This window comes from Culicoides brevitarsis, chromosome 2 (assembly GCF_036172545.1).
Source record: "Culicoides brevitarsis isolate CSIRO-B50_1 chromosome 2, AGI_CSIRO_Cbre_v1, whole genome shotgun sequence".
Taxonomy (NCBI): Eukaryota; Metazoa; Arthropoda; class Insecta; order Diptera; family Ceratopogonidae; genus Culicoides; species Culicoides brevitarsis.
The window spans coordinates 38,183,409-38,200,365 of NC_087086.1; the positions used below are offsets into that span (position 1 = coordinate 38,183,409).

Sequence of the window (16,957 nt, forward strand, 5' to 3'; positions counted from 1 at the left end):
ATTTATGTTGAAGAAAAAAGGTTTAAATTTTAAAAATGTTTTTTTTTCATAAAATTTAAAAATTTTGTCTTTAAGAAAAAATAATAAAAATATACATTTATGAATTTTTAATATTATTAATAAAAATAAAAAAAAAATAAATTTTTTTAAATTTTTCTAAAAAAAATAATTAAAATAAGTCAATAAAAAAATTAAAGAAAATAAAAAACAAAATAAAATGAATAAAAACTAAAAAAAAAATAAATTTTGACATACCTGATTTTAATAATTTTTAAAATAAATTTAAATATTTTATTTTCATAATTAAATATTTATTTTTTTTTTAATTATTTGTATTGAACAAAATTAATTTTTAATTAAATAAAAAATTTAATATAAATATAAAAATTAATTTTAATTAATAAAATTAAATGATTTATTTTTTTGGTAATATTTTTTAAAAAAGAAAATTAATAAAAAATTAAAACTAAAATTGTCTTATAAATTGAAGAATATAATTAAATAAAAAAAATTAAATAAAATTTTTAAAAATTAAAAACAAATTAATTTTTTTAAAAATAATTAGTGAAAAACGAAAAAATAATAAAAATTTTAAATTAATAATAAATAAATTTATTTTTAATTATATTAATAAATTAAATTATTGAAAATTGAAGAAAATAAAAAAAATAAATAAAATAATTTTTTTTCTGAAATTAGACTTTTTCTGATTAAACAAATAAATAAAATAAAAATTTTTTGAAATAAAAAAAAATCATGAACTCACACGATAATTCAGTACTTCCCCCCTCACATGATTTATGTTCGCCTTGTCTATGAAAGCGTAGAAGAAGAAAAAAATCAAAATTAATGGGCAAACTTTGATGTTTTTGTCAACAACATGTTTGTCGATTTATATCTCTAAACATTCATAAATAAACATGAGATTCACAACAAAAAATTCGCCCCAAACACAATTTTTCCTCGAAAAATCCTAAAATTCTGTTATAGACACTCATTGAATTTTACATCATCCAAACTAATTGATTCCTCAAGCGTCATCATCGTCATCTACTCTAAACTCGTAGAACGTCAAATTGTGAAGAATCCCATTCAAATTTCATCCCTATCCATATTAATGAGGCAATTCATTAAATTTAATCAATAAAATTGCATACGGAAGCGATTTTCTCCCGTTTTTTCGCATTTCTGATGGATAGACGACTGATGAGGAAGAAACAAAAGGAAATTACAATATTGACACATCGTGAAATGACTTTTTTTTGCTGCTGCTGAAGTAACTGCAGCTGAGCGAATTTCTAATTGAATATTTTGCAACGCAGATCCGCTAAATCTGCTTTATTTTGCAGAGCGATTTGCACACAATGCGAGGCAACGCTCAATAAATGAAACTAATTATTTTAAAGTGTGTGTAATTCAAATATTTAAGCACTTTTGTCAATATTTGGCATTAATATATTGAGTAATTTTTGCCATCGGTGGGATTAGCGATGCGAGGAATTTATAATTAAGCCTTTTTGTGTGGCAGCAGCGTGCGCGGATCGTGTAGATGACAGCGATTTTGAAGAAGGAGGTGCTTGAATTGACAAGCACTTGCGAAAGAGTCATAAATCACGAACAAAACAACATTATTCAAGTTTTTTTTCTAATTTTTTTTTTCGCTTTCTCGAATGGATTTTTTGAGATTTGGAATAATAATATTTTTCTGTTTATTGATAAAAAAAAAGAAAAATATTCGATTAAAAAAAATTTAATTATTTTTAATTTTTATTTATTAATTTTAATTAATTAATTTATTAATTAAATATTAATTAATTAAATTAAAATAAAATTTTATTCAAAAAAATATTTTTTTAAATTAATTATTTAATAAAGTTATTCCTTAAATTTATTAATTTTTTATTAAAAAAATAAAAAATAATTAGATAAATAATTATTTTTTTTATTTCATTTAATTTTTTTATTAATATTTTATTAGAAAAAGATGAAATTTTTTTTTATTTTTAATATTTTTATTTTTTTTTTATATTATTTTTATATTTTATTTATTAAAAAAATTAGAATGAAATACAAAAAAAATGTTTTTCAATTATTTTCTTCCAAAATAATTTATTTATTTTTTTTTAATTTTATAAATAATTTATTGCTTTAATTTTTAATTATTTATTTTTAAATACAATCATGTTTTTTATTCATATTTTTTTAACCTTTTTTTGTAAATATTGTTAAAAAAATTCAATAATTGTTTAAAAATTTAATTAAAAATAATTTTTATTTTTTTTTTTTTTTCATTTTATTTTATTATATTTTTTTAATTATATTATATTAATTTATTAATTTTTTATAATTTTTTTCAAATTTATTTATCACTTTAATTTTTTATAAAAAGATAATTTTTAATTCTTTAATTATTTATTTTACCGAAATTTTTCTTCATGTTAATTTTAAATTTTTTTTGATTATTTTTATATTTTTATTTAATTTGTTAATTAATTAAAATAATTTCAAATTAATTAAATAAAAAATAAAATAATTAATTAAATTTTGGATAATTATTTAAAAAACTATTATTTTAATTTAAATAATTTTATTAATTATTTAATTAATTTTTAATTTAATTTAATTTTTTTATTAATATTTAAAATTTTTTTTTTTTTTTATTTATTTTAAAATTAATTCTTTCATATTTTCAATATATTGCATTTCCCAATATTATTTTTCCGAATCTCCGAAACATAAGAAAACCCCACATTTGAGGTCAAATACATTGGAAATTCATCGCTGTATTTTATTATTATTTCTCGGAGGATATTTTTATGCAAAACATGTGTTTGAACGGGGGGCACCATTAAGACTGGTCAATTTATTATTTTTGGCGAGGAATGACACAAAAAAAAAATCGATTTGTACGACGACACGCAGAAGCATGCGGAGCTTCGGAATAAGAATAATGGCCAAGTTGTCGCTCACATATGCTTTTTATTTGGTTTTATTTTATTTTTATTGCCAGCGCCAGGATGTAATGGGCTTTCCCCTTCATTCTTTCGCAGCTCCTGCAATTTTTTTTTGTTCTGCAACGAGAACGAGAACGAGACGAAACCAAACCACTTTAAGGGCTTTCCACACCTAAACGTAAATCTATTTATCACGTAAATTAGCAACAATAAATTTTTCTCCCGTTCCTCTCGTCAGTTCGAAAGTTGGAAGTACTGACGCATCGAAGAGAGAAACAATTTTTTCTCAAATCCCGAGTCTTAAAAATTGTGAAAATTCAATTTGAGCCACCCTAAGAGTCGTCTGTCAGAATAAATTTGTGCAAAATCCTTGTCAAATGTGTGCGTATGAAAGACTTTTGCATGCATAATGAACACTTACGTTCACAGAAGCAACGACGGAGGAAAAAAACAAAAACATTTTCTATTGAAAATTGTGCTTTTTAAGAGGTAACAACAAAAAACGCTCCTTTCATACATGTGAAAACTGTTAAAATAATAAAATAGAATGTGTAATGAATAAATAAATACATAAATAAGCACCGTTAAAGTGGATGTCGTTCATACTCAGAAACACACACATGACGCGTAACAAAGAGACAAGACAAACGAACGGTGAAAAGAAAAACTTTTTTTTGGGGGGAATTTATTGGTTTGAGTGCATTTTCTGAATTAATTTGAATTTTTTTAAATAATTTTATATTAAAAAATAAAATAGTTTAAAAATATTAAAATAAATTATTTAAAAAACTAAATATAAAGGATCTATAAAAATTATGAAAAATTAAAATGCTTCAGAAGTTATTTTAATTAATTTAAATAATTATTTTATTTTATTTTAATTAAATTAAATAAATAAATTATTTTAATTTATTAATTATAAAAAAATATTTCTATATTAAATAATAAATAAATAATTCTATATTATAAAATAATGCCTTTTTAATTTTTTTTTAATTTTTCATTTAATTTTTTATTTAATTTTAAAAAAATTAAATTAATTATTTAATTTGAAAAATAAAATATTTCTAATTAATTTAAAAATTCTAATTAATTAATTTTTTAAAAATTTTTATTTAATTTAATATTTCCAAAAAATTGACGAAAATTAATTTTTAATTATTTTATTTTAATTAATTTATTAATTGTAAAAATTTATTTTAAAATTATTTTAATTAATTTAACTTATTAATTTAAATTACTTAATTTTTTTTTATTTTTTATTAATAATATTTGTTCTTGAATTTGAAAAAATAAGAAAAAAAAATTTAGAAAAAAAATCTTCTAAGAAATAAATTACAAAAAATCATGTATTTAAAGTTTTAAAATATTACCAGATTTCATGATAAAAATGCGGTAAGAAATCTATTAATTTAAAATTAAATGAATTTATTTTTTTTTAATTAATTAACCATTAAGAGAAAAAAATCAGACAAAAAATAATTTACCACGAAAAGCTTAATTTTTTCTCCGAAACGCCCTTTTATTGCCTAAAAAGAATCATTACAGTAAGAACAATACATATTACGATGCAGAGACTTGGAAGAAGATAAATGTCTGACTTAAAATTTTTTCCTGCGTATTTTACTTTTTTTTCCTTCTTTCTTCCTCGAACTCGCATTGCTACAATAATTTTCTGCTTCTAACACTTTTTCACGGTAAAATATGATTTTCTGTCTTACTTATTGAAAAAGAAACTGTCAGAAAAGACTGATTTAAAATAAAACAGAGCAAAAGAAGAAGAAGAAGCTAAGAAGGCAGCTCACACGAATTGTCTTAAAATGAAAAATGAAAATATTTTGACAGGCATCACGTGTTTAGCTAGCTAAATTATTACATCTTCATTCACGGTTTTTACTTCTCTTTTTCTGCTTCACGCTGAAGTAATGAAGAAAAATAATTCTTTGTATCAGATTTATTTTGTTAAAAAAAATGAAAAGCTAAATTGATTTCAGAGATTATTGAAGAAAATTAATTGAAATTAAATTTATTACTATTGAAAGTTCAATAAAAAAATAAGTTTTGTTAAAGAAAAGTGAAAATGTCAATTCAAAAAATTACCAATGAAATTTGTAATTTGCATTTTTGCTAATTCAAGTATTTTTAATAATTTTTTAATATTTTTGAAAATTAAAAATAAAATAAAATTGACGAAAAATTGGTAATTTCTTTACAAAAAATGCACCTCAACCTGAGTATTAATAAAATTTTCTCATACCTATTTTTATATTAAAAAAAAATCTAAAATAATTTTTTTTTTTTTGATATTTAAGATTTTTAATTAAGATTTTTAAAAAAAAATTAAACTTTAATTTAAAACAAATTTGTTCGAAATTATTTTTATTTTAAAATTCATAAAAAAATATTAAATGTCAATTCGAAAATGACGGTCAAAAAATTTGAAAATCGCATTTTTGCTAATTCAATTTTTTTTTTAATATTTTAATATTCATGAAATTTAAGATAAAATAAAATTAATAAAAATTTTTTTATTTGTTAACAAAAAATTGTAAGTTAACCTGAATCTTTATAAGAAAATTTTAATATCATTTTTATTTTTTTTAAATTAAATTTATTTTTTTTATTTTAATATTAAAACAAATTTAATAACTTTAATTTAATTTAATATGAAATTTAAATAAAATTTGTAAAAAATAAAATTTTATTTAAGAATTCATCATAACAAAATTATAAAATATCAATTCAAAAAAAAAATATATAAATAAAAAAAAATGACAGTTAAAAAATTTGAAAATCGCTTTTTGCTAATTCAACATTTTTTTTAAACCTGTATTTCTCTTGAAAACCAACACTTTAGCTACTTTTTTTTCTATTTCCGTGCTAATAAAAGACTTTTATGTCACTCGTGCCATTAAATGAATTTGCATACGTAAATTACAGGGAAGCTTTGTTGTAATTTTATAATTATTATTGGCCAAGGTTGTTATTAAAATTCTCTTTTGTTTCACAGAACGGTAAATTTTCCATTCCCGGCTTGGATAGAGAGCGAGAGATATATTTGCAATCCGGTTATTGGCATCTGGCAATAATTACTTTTCTAACTAATTTTCTGGGTTGTGTCATTTTGCTTTTTATTAGACATACATCATATTGAGCGTGGTCATGTGGATAGAAAATGGATAAAATTAGGGGCTCGTTCATAAATGACGTCAAAAATTTTTGCGGAAATTGATTGATAAAAATTATTTCTGAACATTGCCTTGTCATAACGACCTTTTTACCGCACTTTTTACATTTTCCCTTAAAAACGATCATTAATTAAGATAGTTTTAGAAACCAGTTTGTGCAGACATTTTTTTTTCTCTCTCTCTCTCTTTATCTCTTCATTTAGTGAAGTTTAGTCGAGGAGTTATTCAAATTGTAGTAAATTAGAATATTGCACACTTTTTTTGTGCAGAACAAAATTTATGGGCATTCATTAAGCTCAATTAAGCAAAATGTCGAGGTTTAGATGGGAATGAGAGAGAAAGAGAGAGAGAAAAAAACACAAAATGGGCAAAATATCCAATAAACCATTAAAATTATCATTATTATCATTTTATTACCGAAACCCGACAACAACGAGCCACCCTCTCATTATCTGAAACGTAATTTATGTTTACACAAAAAAAAATTGTCGAACGTAATTTATAATTTTAAAGCCTTTTTCCGCACTTTTTATCATTTTTCATGTAAAAAAAATAATTTTTAAAGATTTTTCTTCGAATTGATCCAAAAATACGAAAAATCAGAAGAAAAATCTCTCACGTTAATTTAATGCGAACCAATCCCAGTTAAGTCAGGTAATCAGTTTGAATGAATGAATTTCGGTGATTTAGACACATTTGCTGCCTACACACGAGGCATGTGTGTGATTTTTGCCTTTTTTTTTCATTTTTACATCATCATCATCATCGTCGTCGTCATGCAAAAGGAAAATATTTCCTCTCCATCCAGATAATTAATGTTATTAATTTAATCAAACTGGCACGAAAGAAGGTTAGAAGGCAACACACGAAATAAAAGAGAGGCAAATGAAGTGATTTGATCAGACAATTTTTCGATAAATTAGCTTGTTGTTGATTTGAGGTTCGAGTGTGTTTTTTTGTGTGTGGGAGCTTCATAATGATTGATTTTTGTATTTTTTTTTTGTCTAATTAAGGAAGTAGAAAATGTTTGTTTTTCGTTAAAATATGAATAATATTAATTTAAAAAAAAAATAATTAGAAATTTTATGATTTTCTTTGGATTTGAATTTTTTTTTTTAATTGTTGAAAAAAATGTCAAAAAAAATTTTTTTTTTTTTTTGAAAAAAAATTAATTAATTTTTTTTTATTTTTTATCATCAATTTTATTTATTTAATTTTTTAATATTTAATAATTTTATTAATTTTTTTAATATATTTTTAATTTTTAATTAATTTTTATTAATTTTAATAATTTTTTTAATTTTAATTAATTTTTTTAATTTTAATTTTTTTTTAATTTTAATTATTTTTTATTTATTTTTTTATTAATTTTTTTAATTTAAATAATTTTTAATAAATTTTTTATTAAAGATTTTTAAAAATTAAATATTTTTAAATTTTTTTCTAAAAAAAAATTTTTAAAAAAATGTGAAAACTCGTTAAATTATTTAAAATATTTAATTTTCTATAAAAATGAAAAAATGTATAAAAATAATTTCAATAAAATTTATTTTAAAAATATATGTTAGAAATTTGAAAATTGCTTTTCGCTAATTCATACAAAAATATTTAAAAATAAATAAGAAAAAATTCTTAATTAAAATTTTTTTCATTTTTTTTCTAAAAATTTTTAAAGAACTCTATTAAAAAAAATAATTTTAATAATCATTTTTTGCTTTTGTAATTTTTTCTCAATAATTAACTGTCAAACAGAAACAGAAAAAAATTAATAAACAACATTTTTGATTGAATTTTTTTTTCTCATTATTTCCCAAATTATTCGTTCTTCATAAATAAAAATAAAAAAAAACAAAACCACACTTGACCCAATAACTTCTCTGAACATTAATTGCCATATTTTATCGCTATCTCGATGAACATCCGCTTGAGGCACCCACGCACACACTCGCTACTCGTAACATATGCAAATAAATACAATCAAAATATGAAGTAATAAAAAGTCAGCAGAAATGATTATTTTTTTTCGTATTATTTTTTTTTATGGCGAACGCGGCGAACGAATCAGATCAGTAAATCATAAAAATGAGATAAATCCTGATTTTTATGCGCGAGGTCCGTCTTTATTTGCATATCAACCAAAAAAAGTACATTAAAAGGGATTTTCTTCGAAATTCGGAGGAAAAACCACTTTCAATTTCCCTTTTTTGGGTTTTCGTAGCTCGTGGCTTGTCAAGAAAATTTCGTTCGTTCTTTCCCTTCTTATGTTAATTTAATGTCCGAAAAAAAAGATAACAACAACAACTGATTTTATTTTATATTTATTCATGTATTCCACGGCGATGATGATGTTGCTGCTTCTTTAGTTAAATTTTGCGGGAAATTTAAAAAAAAAAATTTTTTTTAGTTTTTTAATTGATAATTTTATTTAAAAAAAATATATTTAATTAATCATCGGTTATTCAATATAAAATAATATATGAAATTAAAAATAAATAATTATTATTTGTTAAAAATTAAAATTTTTTGACTTTTTAAAATTATTTTTTAATTTTCTTAAAATATTTAATAAAAAAAAATTAATAAATTTAATTTAAAAAATTTTTCTTAAAAAAAATAAAAATTAAAATAAAATAAAAAAAAGAAAAAAAATAAATTCTCAAATTTTTAGCAAAAAAAAAAAAAAAAAATTAATTAAAATTTTTTAATTTTTCAAAGTCTTAGCAAAGTTAATTAATAAATACTAAAAAAAATGTAATTAAAATTTTTTGAATTCCAGAACTTTTATTTCAATTTATATTGAAAAATAATTTAAAATATTTTTAAAAAATTTAAATTATTAATGAAAAAAATATAAATTTTAGGAAAAAAAATGAATTAAATTTGAATTGAAAAATTTAATTACTTAAAATTAATTAAAAAATATTTAAAAAAATTTTTTCTTAAAAATGTAAAACTTTTAGGTTTTTAATCAATTTTGAATTTTTATTATAAAAAAAATATTTTAAAACTATAAAAAAAAAAATAAAAATGAAATAATAAAATTTTTAAAATTAAAAAAAAAAAATAATAAAAAAATCTGATAGAATTTATTTTTTTTAATTTTAAATTTCCCGCACCTTCCATTTACAGCTATAAAATTGCATGAAAGAGAACGCCGTAAAATAAAAGATTTTATTACATGTTCTGCATTTTATTGAAAGTCCATTGTCCGATTTCTAGTTTTATTTATGGTGTTTTGTGTTCGTGTCTGTGTTTGTGTGAGTAGCTCTTGCATCGGCGTGTCGACGACGCTATTTGAAAGGATTTTTCAACAACATCCCCCATTGATGCTCGAACTTTGTTTTATTCTCATCGCTTTGCTCCTGTCCAAGCAAGAGAAGAGAAAAAATGTTCACAAAACCAAACAGGAAATTACAAAGTTCTATTCTACTCGTTTTCAGCACAAAAAAAAAACTCATAAACTGAAAATGAAAAGAGAGATGAAGAAAGAAAAAAAACCGAAAAATCATCAACACTACTATTGTTATCCTGCGGTTTTACTTCCTCTTAAATAGTTCCTTTCCATTACCGGTGCTTGTTGGTCTGCTATTCATTCTGCTCGCCGACTTGGAGTTCTTCTGGTGCTCCTCGTTGTACCGTTTTGCCGCCTTTTCCTTGTAATCGCGCGCTTCCGGACCCGAATCCAGCCAATAAGTGTCCATGTCGCCTTTGCCCTTGACGGGAACTTTTCCGCGGTACGAGAGTTTGTAGCCATATTTCTCGAGACGATCTTTCGTGACGCCCGTCGTTTGGATTTTGTTCGGTTCAGCGGTACTTTCCATGCGAGACGAGGTGTTGACGGTATCGCCAAAGAGACAATATCGAGGAACTTTCATGCCGACAACGCCGCCAACGATGCGACCTGAATGAAGTCCTGTGAAAAAAAATTGTTTTTTGAGTTGATTTTGAAGTAAGAAGAGAGAAAATTTACCAATTTTGACGGAAAATTCAACATTTGTCTTTTCAATGTTCAAACGAACGATTGCAGCTCGCATGTCGAGAGCTAAGTCAGCAGCGTGTTGAGTGTCTATGAGAAAAAATAAAGAAAAAAAAGTTAAAATTTTTAAGAATTTTAGAAAAAAATATAGATTTTTAAGGCAAAATTTTTCAAAAATTAATTTTTAAATTTTTTTTATATGAGATTTTTCGGAGATTTTAGCAAAAAAAATGTCCATTTGGTAAATAATAATTAAAATTATTGCTGACTTAAATTATTTTTTGAATTATTTTAAATAATAATTTTAGTATAAATTTAATCAACTGTCAAAAAATTGATAGTTAAAAATTTTTTAAATAAAATGTTAATTTTTGAGGTTATGTTTTCAAAAATTTTACAAATTCGATAGAAATTTATCATAAATGTTCTTAAAATTTCTTAAAAATTTAATTTTAACATGATTAATATCAAAATAACAATTTTTTAAAAAATTTTAGACAAATTTGTGAAATTTAAAATTTTTAAATAATTTTTAATAAACGGCAATTTTCAAAAATTTTATATTTTTTTATAGATTTGTCTAAAATTTTCTTAAAAATTGTTATTTTATTTAATTTTTTAATAATTTTTAAAACATTTATGATAAATTTCTGTCAAATTTGTAAAATTTTTAAAAACATAACCTCAAAATTTGACAGTTTGCTTACGAATTTTTTAACTGTCAATTTTTTGTATTGACAGTTGGTCAAATATTTTTTCAGAAACTTGAATCAAATGTAATTTTATAGATATTGAGACGTTTTGAGCTTAAAATATTTAAAACTTAATATTTTAGCAAAAATTTTGACAGCTGTCAAATCTGACGTTTAATTTTTGTTTCAACATCTGGTCAAATTTTTGTTAAAATTTCAATTTAGAGTAAACTAAAAGTTAATTTTAGACAAAATTACACGTTTTGAGGTTTAAAAATGTTCGAAAATTGAAATTTTAACAAAAATTTTGACAGCTGTCAAATTTGACGTTTACGCTATAATCAATTTTTGAACATTTCAAGGATTCAAGATGCTTAATTTTATTTAAATTTAACTTTTAAGCATTATATTGCTTCAAAATTGAAATTTTTGACATCTGTCAACTGTCAAAATTATTCAAAAGTCAAATAAAAACTTACGTAAAGGATTTAAATCAGGACATCCAGATACCGCCATGTAAACCATTCCAACAGTTTCAACTTTGTACGCTATCGGAGTTACAACTAACTCATCAAAGGTTGAAAAGACCAAGTTCAGTACTTCAACAATCTTCATGGCATCTCCAATTGTATCTTCGCCATCCAATTGAATATGAGTCTCTGCAAAAATAACTGTTGCCATATCATACGTCGTAACACAATCCAACGGATCATCTCCAGTTTGCAATCGTTCAGCAACTGATCTTGGGATCATTGAATACAAAAGTTCATCTCCTTGCTTCTTCCACGAATCAGCAAGTAACAAAGATGTTTCCAACTCAGCTCCTCTCGCTTCTTCATCATCGCACATCATATCAAGCTTACTACTGTGATTGAATCCATGAAAGACCATGTCTTTAATTAATCCATGATCGTGCAAATCATTCAAGTACAATCCCATGTCAGCCAGTTCACTCAAGTCAGAAATCAGGGGACTGCAAAGATAGATCAAAGCATCAACGTCTTTGATGTACATCATTTGCCCTTTTAGCATGAGACGACGATCAGATGCGGGCACAGTTGGAGCAGCGCCCTCTGTTGAAGATTCAAGATCGGATTTTGTGTTCTTTTTCTTCAAAGCTGCCTTTTTCTCGGCACGTTTGAGAGCGAATTCGAACATGACTGTCGTTGAGGTCATCACAGTTTCCCAATCAAAAACGATTCCGCTTGGGCGATGGATATGGAAACAATCGACAACTTTCATGCCCATCATGAGATTGGGAGCTTTGCGATTGTTGGACTCACTCCAAGCATCTACGATCTTTTCGCCGGCGCCACAAACTTTCATTTCGCGATCAATTAAGAGAGCAAAGGGGAAAAGTTCGAAGAGTAAATCCATCGTGATGCTTTTTAAACTTGTTTGGGATGGATGAACTTCAGCGTTGATTTTGCGCGCCATCTATTGAGAAAAAATGAACTGTTTAACCACGTGACTTAATTGATCAACTGATCATGAGATCTTTTGCTTCAAAGTTTTTTTAAAGCAAAATTCTTCAGAGATCGATCATAAATTGATCAAAAAAGCTCAAAGATCTTTTAAACTCTAAAAATTTTGATCTTTCAATGAATTAAGTGATCAGTTAAACCACGTGACTTGTTTGATCAACTGATCCTGAAATCTTTAACTTAAAAGTTTCTTTTGAGTAAGATTCTTGAAAAAAGGTTCGAATTGATCACAAAAGCTTAAAGATCTTTCAGATTCTGAAAATTTGGATCTTTTCACGAGTAAAGTGATCAGTTAAACCACGTGACTTGTTTGATCAACTGATCATGAAAACTTATGCTTTAAAGTTTCTTTTGAATAAAATTATTCAAAGGTCGATTATAAATTGATCAAAAAAGCTCAAAAGTCTTTGACCTTATGAAAATTTGGATCTTTTAACAATTTAAATGATTAGTTAAACCACGTGACCATAGAAAAACTTCAACTCACATACTCCCGATTGTCAAAATCCAACCGATATTTCACAACAACTTCATTCAATCCTCCTCCAAGATTCGCAGGTCCCGTAACTCCTCCGCTGACATCATTTTGACTCTCAACAACTCTCACCTTCAAATCAATCCCGTAGAAAACTTTGCCAATTTCAATCAGCTGCCCCGTCAAATAGGGTCGAAATCCCGTTCTTCCGCTGCGATAAATCAAAATGGCGCCTTCGTTATCGACATCTCCAAGTTGCATCGAGGGACTTTTCATCTTGCGGTAAGTAAACCTCATTTGAACATGTAAATTATCCATGCTCGACAAAAACTCGCAAAAATATCGACCCGTGGCCTTAATTAACTCATCGTAACTACACGACGCGTTGCGATGTAACAAGGACAAAGATAATCAATTAATCGTACTTTTATCGATTAGCGAAAATTACCCAAAATTACTGAAGAACTTGACGAAACAATGTCCGAAATACTGCATGATATCGTCAAAGGGTTTGCCGCTAATTTCGGCAATAGCATGAGCCAGATCTGGTATTAGGGTGTCAGGGTAGATTTGATGAGTGTTGAAGACTGTTATGTCACAATCGATTGCTTCCATGGCTTCGTTCCAAACATCCATTCCATAGTCTTTCTAAAAATTTAAATAATTGATTTTTTTATTAAAAAAAATTAATTTAAAAAATAAATAATAAAAAATTTAAAATTAAATAATTAAAAAAATAAAAAAAATTAAATAAATAAAAAAATAAAATAAATAAATAAAAAAAAATAAATTAAAAAATTAAATAATTAAAAAAATAATAAAATTAAATAATTTAAAAAAAATAATAAAAATAATTTAAAAAAAATAATAAAATTAAAAAAAATACTAAATGTTTTAAAATATAAAAATTTTAAATAATTTAAAAAAATAATAAAATTAAATAATTTAAAAAAATTAAATAATAAAAAAAAATTAAATAATTTAAAAAAATAATAAAATTAAATAATTATAAAATAATAAAATTAAATAATTTAAAAAAATAATAAAATTAAATAATTTAAAAAAATAATAAAATTAAATAATTTAAAAAAATAATAAATTTAAATTAAAAAAATTAAAAATTAAATAATTTAAAAAAAAAAATAATAAAATTAAAAAAATAATAAAATTAATAAAATTAAATAATTAAAAAAATATTAAAAATAAATAATAAAAAAATATTTTTAAAATTTTTTCACTCATTTACTTGCACAAAATGTACAACACTTTCCAATAACATGCCATAAACCATTTTTACTATTTTTTTATTACTTCACTTTATTGAATTTATAAAAAAAAAACTAACAATTCGCGTTGTTTTCGTGTCTTGCCTCTCAAGTAATTGAATCCAAACTGATGTCAGTCTTTGAACTTTCCTCGCATTTTATACTTTTTTTTTGCTGAACTGAATTTCGTGCTTGCCATATTTAAATAAGGGATTAAATATTTACTTAGTAGTAAAAGGAAATTTTATGTGAGAACTTTTTCATGTTGATTTGAGGTGCCATCATCGTCGTCGTCATTCACAAATTCAATAAATTAATCCAAAATATTGACATTTGTTTCGAGGTAGCGAACAAACAATTGTTCACGAATTTCTCGGGAAATATTTTTTTCCATCGTCATCAAAACTTTTTCAGTGACATTTTTTCGACAGGTAATTTATATTTTTAAAGGTCGGCGACACAAATCAAATTATTTTTGCACCCTTAAATGTGTTTGCATCAATGGACGGGATTAATGACTGTTTTTGAATGGAAAAAATGTCTGAAGTGAAAAAAGGCGCGCAAAATGTGTCACGTTATAATTGTCGTCAATTTACATACACTCCAACATCCACTTCATGCCATCTACTTCAAATGTGAGAATAAAAAATTTAATTGCTGTCAAAGAGTCATTTAACACTCTTCTCTGCTGTTCAGGAGTAAATTTAAAAAAATTTTAAAAAAAATCAGAACAATTAACTTTCAATTAGGAATTTCTCACGAAAATCCTCACAAATCACACATTTCTCCCTCTAATTTAATTGTTTAGACGACATTCTCGATCAACAAACACTCACACAAACAATTTTAAAGACATGCCAATTAAACAATTATAATTGTTACGAGCATGCTATTCTAATTGCTGTTCCTTTGTGTCTGATGTGAATAAATATTTAATGTACAATTCATTGGAGACTGAATAGAGGAGAGAGAGACACACAAGTATCAATGCCGCCATGGCGTCGTCGTCGCTCGATGATTATATTTAATGTATAATTGTAAGGCACGGCATAAATTATGAATTACTTTGAATAATAATTAATATATTAATTCAAATAGAAAAGCAATGTCATAAATTATTTGTGTCTTCTTGCAGTGTTTAGAGTCGGTTTGCGAAGTAATAACAATGTACGATTGCGATTTTTGGTACAGGGGGTTTATCGTTTATTTTGAACGAAAGTTTCTTTGTAGAATTTTAGATTATTTTCCTAACCTTGTTTTAGTTATACTTGACACTCTTCAAAAAATCTTGAAAAAATTCGTGAAGCAGAGTTTTAGTTATTGCATTTCAAACTTAACATGATTTTAAGAAAATTATATTTTTAAGAAAATTTTTAAAATAATTTTTAATTAATTCATTTAATAAAATAAAATTAATTAAAATAAATTAAAAATTATTTTAAAAAATTTGAAAAAAAAATTATTTTTTTAATTTTTTTGAGCTCTAATGTTTTTAATTAATTTTTTAAAAATAATATCAAATTAAATTCAATTGAATTAATGAAATAAAATTAAATTAAATAGAATTAATTAAGTTAAATTATTAAATTGAATTAATTAATTTTAAATTATTTTGAGGAATTTATAAATTTTTTTTTAAATTTTTTATGAATTTTAATTTTTTTTTAAATATTTTAAAATATCATTTTTTATTCAAAATTAATTAATTTAATAATTTAATTTAATTTAATTTATTTTAAATAATTTTTAATAAAATAAATTAATTAAATAAAATTAATTAATTTTTTTTTTTAATTTATTTGATTTATAGTTAATTCAATAAATTTTTTAACTATTAACAATTAATAATTTTATAAATTTAAATTTAAATTATTTAAATTTTTAATTATTTAACGAGTTTTTCAAAAATAATTTTAAATTAAAATCAATTGAATAAATTAAAAAAATTAAATTACAATAAATTATTTTTAAAAAATTGAAATTTTTGTCAAATTTTATAATATTAACTCATAGAACATTTTTTTCTAAATGTAACACAAAATTTTAAACTATTTTAAAAAGTTATAAAAATTGATCATTGGTAAAAAAATTTGCATTTTCTTTCAGTTTTCTTAAGATTTTTGAATAAATTAAATTTTTATATAAAATTATCCAATTTTAACAAAAAAAAAAAAAAATAAAATTAATTTAAAAATATTTTTTCAGTAATTTAGGATATTCTTCTAAAAATTTGTAACAAAATTATTGAAATTATTTTTTTTAAATTTAAATTAAAGTCAAATTTTAAGAATTTATTGATTCATTTTTTCATTGAACAACCGAAACTCCATTCTACAATTTGCCAAGAAAACATTCGGTTTAGTTCTATTGAAAAACGAATAATCCAAAGCCCAGTTATCAGCTTCCCTCCAACGTTGCGGAATCGCTTTTTTCGTATCGTTATCCCAATTTTCTCGTTCTCGCATAACGTAAGTTGGTCCAACGTTCCAAGTTCCTTTCGCTATTGGACATTCTTGTTTCAAATCGGGAACATATTTCACCAAAATCGGCTTTGACGTTCTCAATAGTTGATCACAAATTCGCGGAACTCTTCTAACTGCCAAATTTTTCCAAATTCCTGAATAATCTTGATACGCAAGGATGACCTGCATGGAAAAATCGTTTGTAATTGGGCGATGAAAAGTTATTTTTCCGGAAACTATTTGAAGAGATTGGTTTTGATTTTGAACATTTATTTGACATTCAGCTATTCGGGAGGAGTTGCATTTGATGCTGTTGATGGCAAAGAGAGTGATGGGAACAGCAGCTTTTGATATGGAAATCCATCCGATTAAAAAAATTGAAATTGAGGTAAGATAAATTTTCATTTTAAAATTTTTTAATAATTTTGAAGCTTTCTGTTCAAAGTAAAAATTATTATTAA

At 23.4% G+C, this 16,957-nt stretch overlaps 1 protein-coding gene across 1 annotated transcript; it reads right to left on the minus strand.

The window, feature by feature from the left end:
- Window positions 1-9,678: 9,678 nt before the first annotated feature.
- On the minus strand, window positions 9,679-14,060 carry LOC134829090 (soluble guanylate cyclase 89Db-like). The gene is made up of 6 exons (XM_063842085.1): window positions 14,016-14,060; window positions 13,218-13,417; window positions 12,782-13,142; window positions 11,290-12,247; window positions 10,113-10,208; window positions 9,679-10,055 (listed from the first exon to the last, which is right to left on the minus strand). Exons 1-6 carry the CDS (start codon window positions 14,058-14,060, stop codon window positions 9,679-9,681), a joined length of 2,037 nt encoding a protein of 678 aa, XP_063698155.1.
- Window positions 14,061-16,957: the final 2,897 nt, after the last annotated feature.

Excerpts from the sequence above, each read along its gene's own strand:
- LOC134829090 (XM_063842085.1), bottom strand. The coding sequence starts at position 14,060 with ATGGTTTATGGCATGTTATTGGAAAGTGTTGTACATTTTGTGCAA. Across the intron at positions 13,143-13,217 it reads AAGTTCTTCAGTAATTTTGG|TTACGATGAGTTAATTAAGG; the intron begins GTAATTTTCGCT and ends CGCGTCGTGTAG. Across the intron at positions 10,056-10,112 it reads TGAATTTTCCGTCAAAATTG|GACTTCATTCAGGTCGCATC; the intron begins GTAAATTTTCTC and ends TTTTTTTCACAG.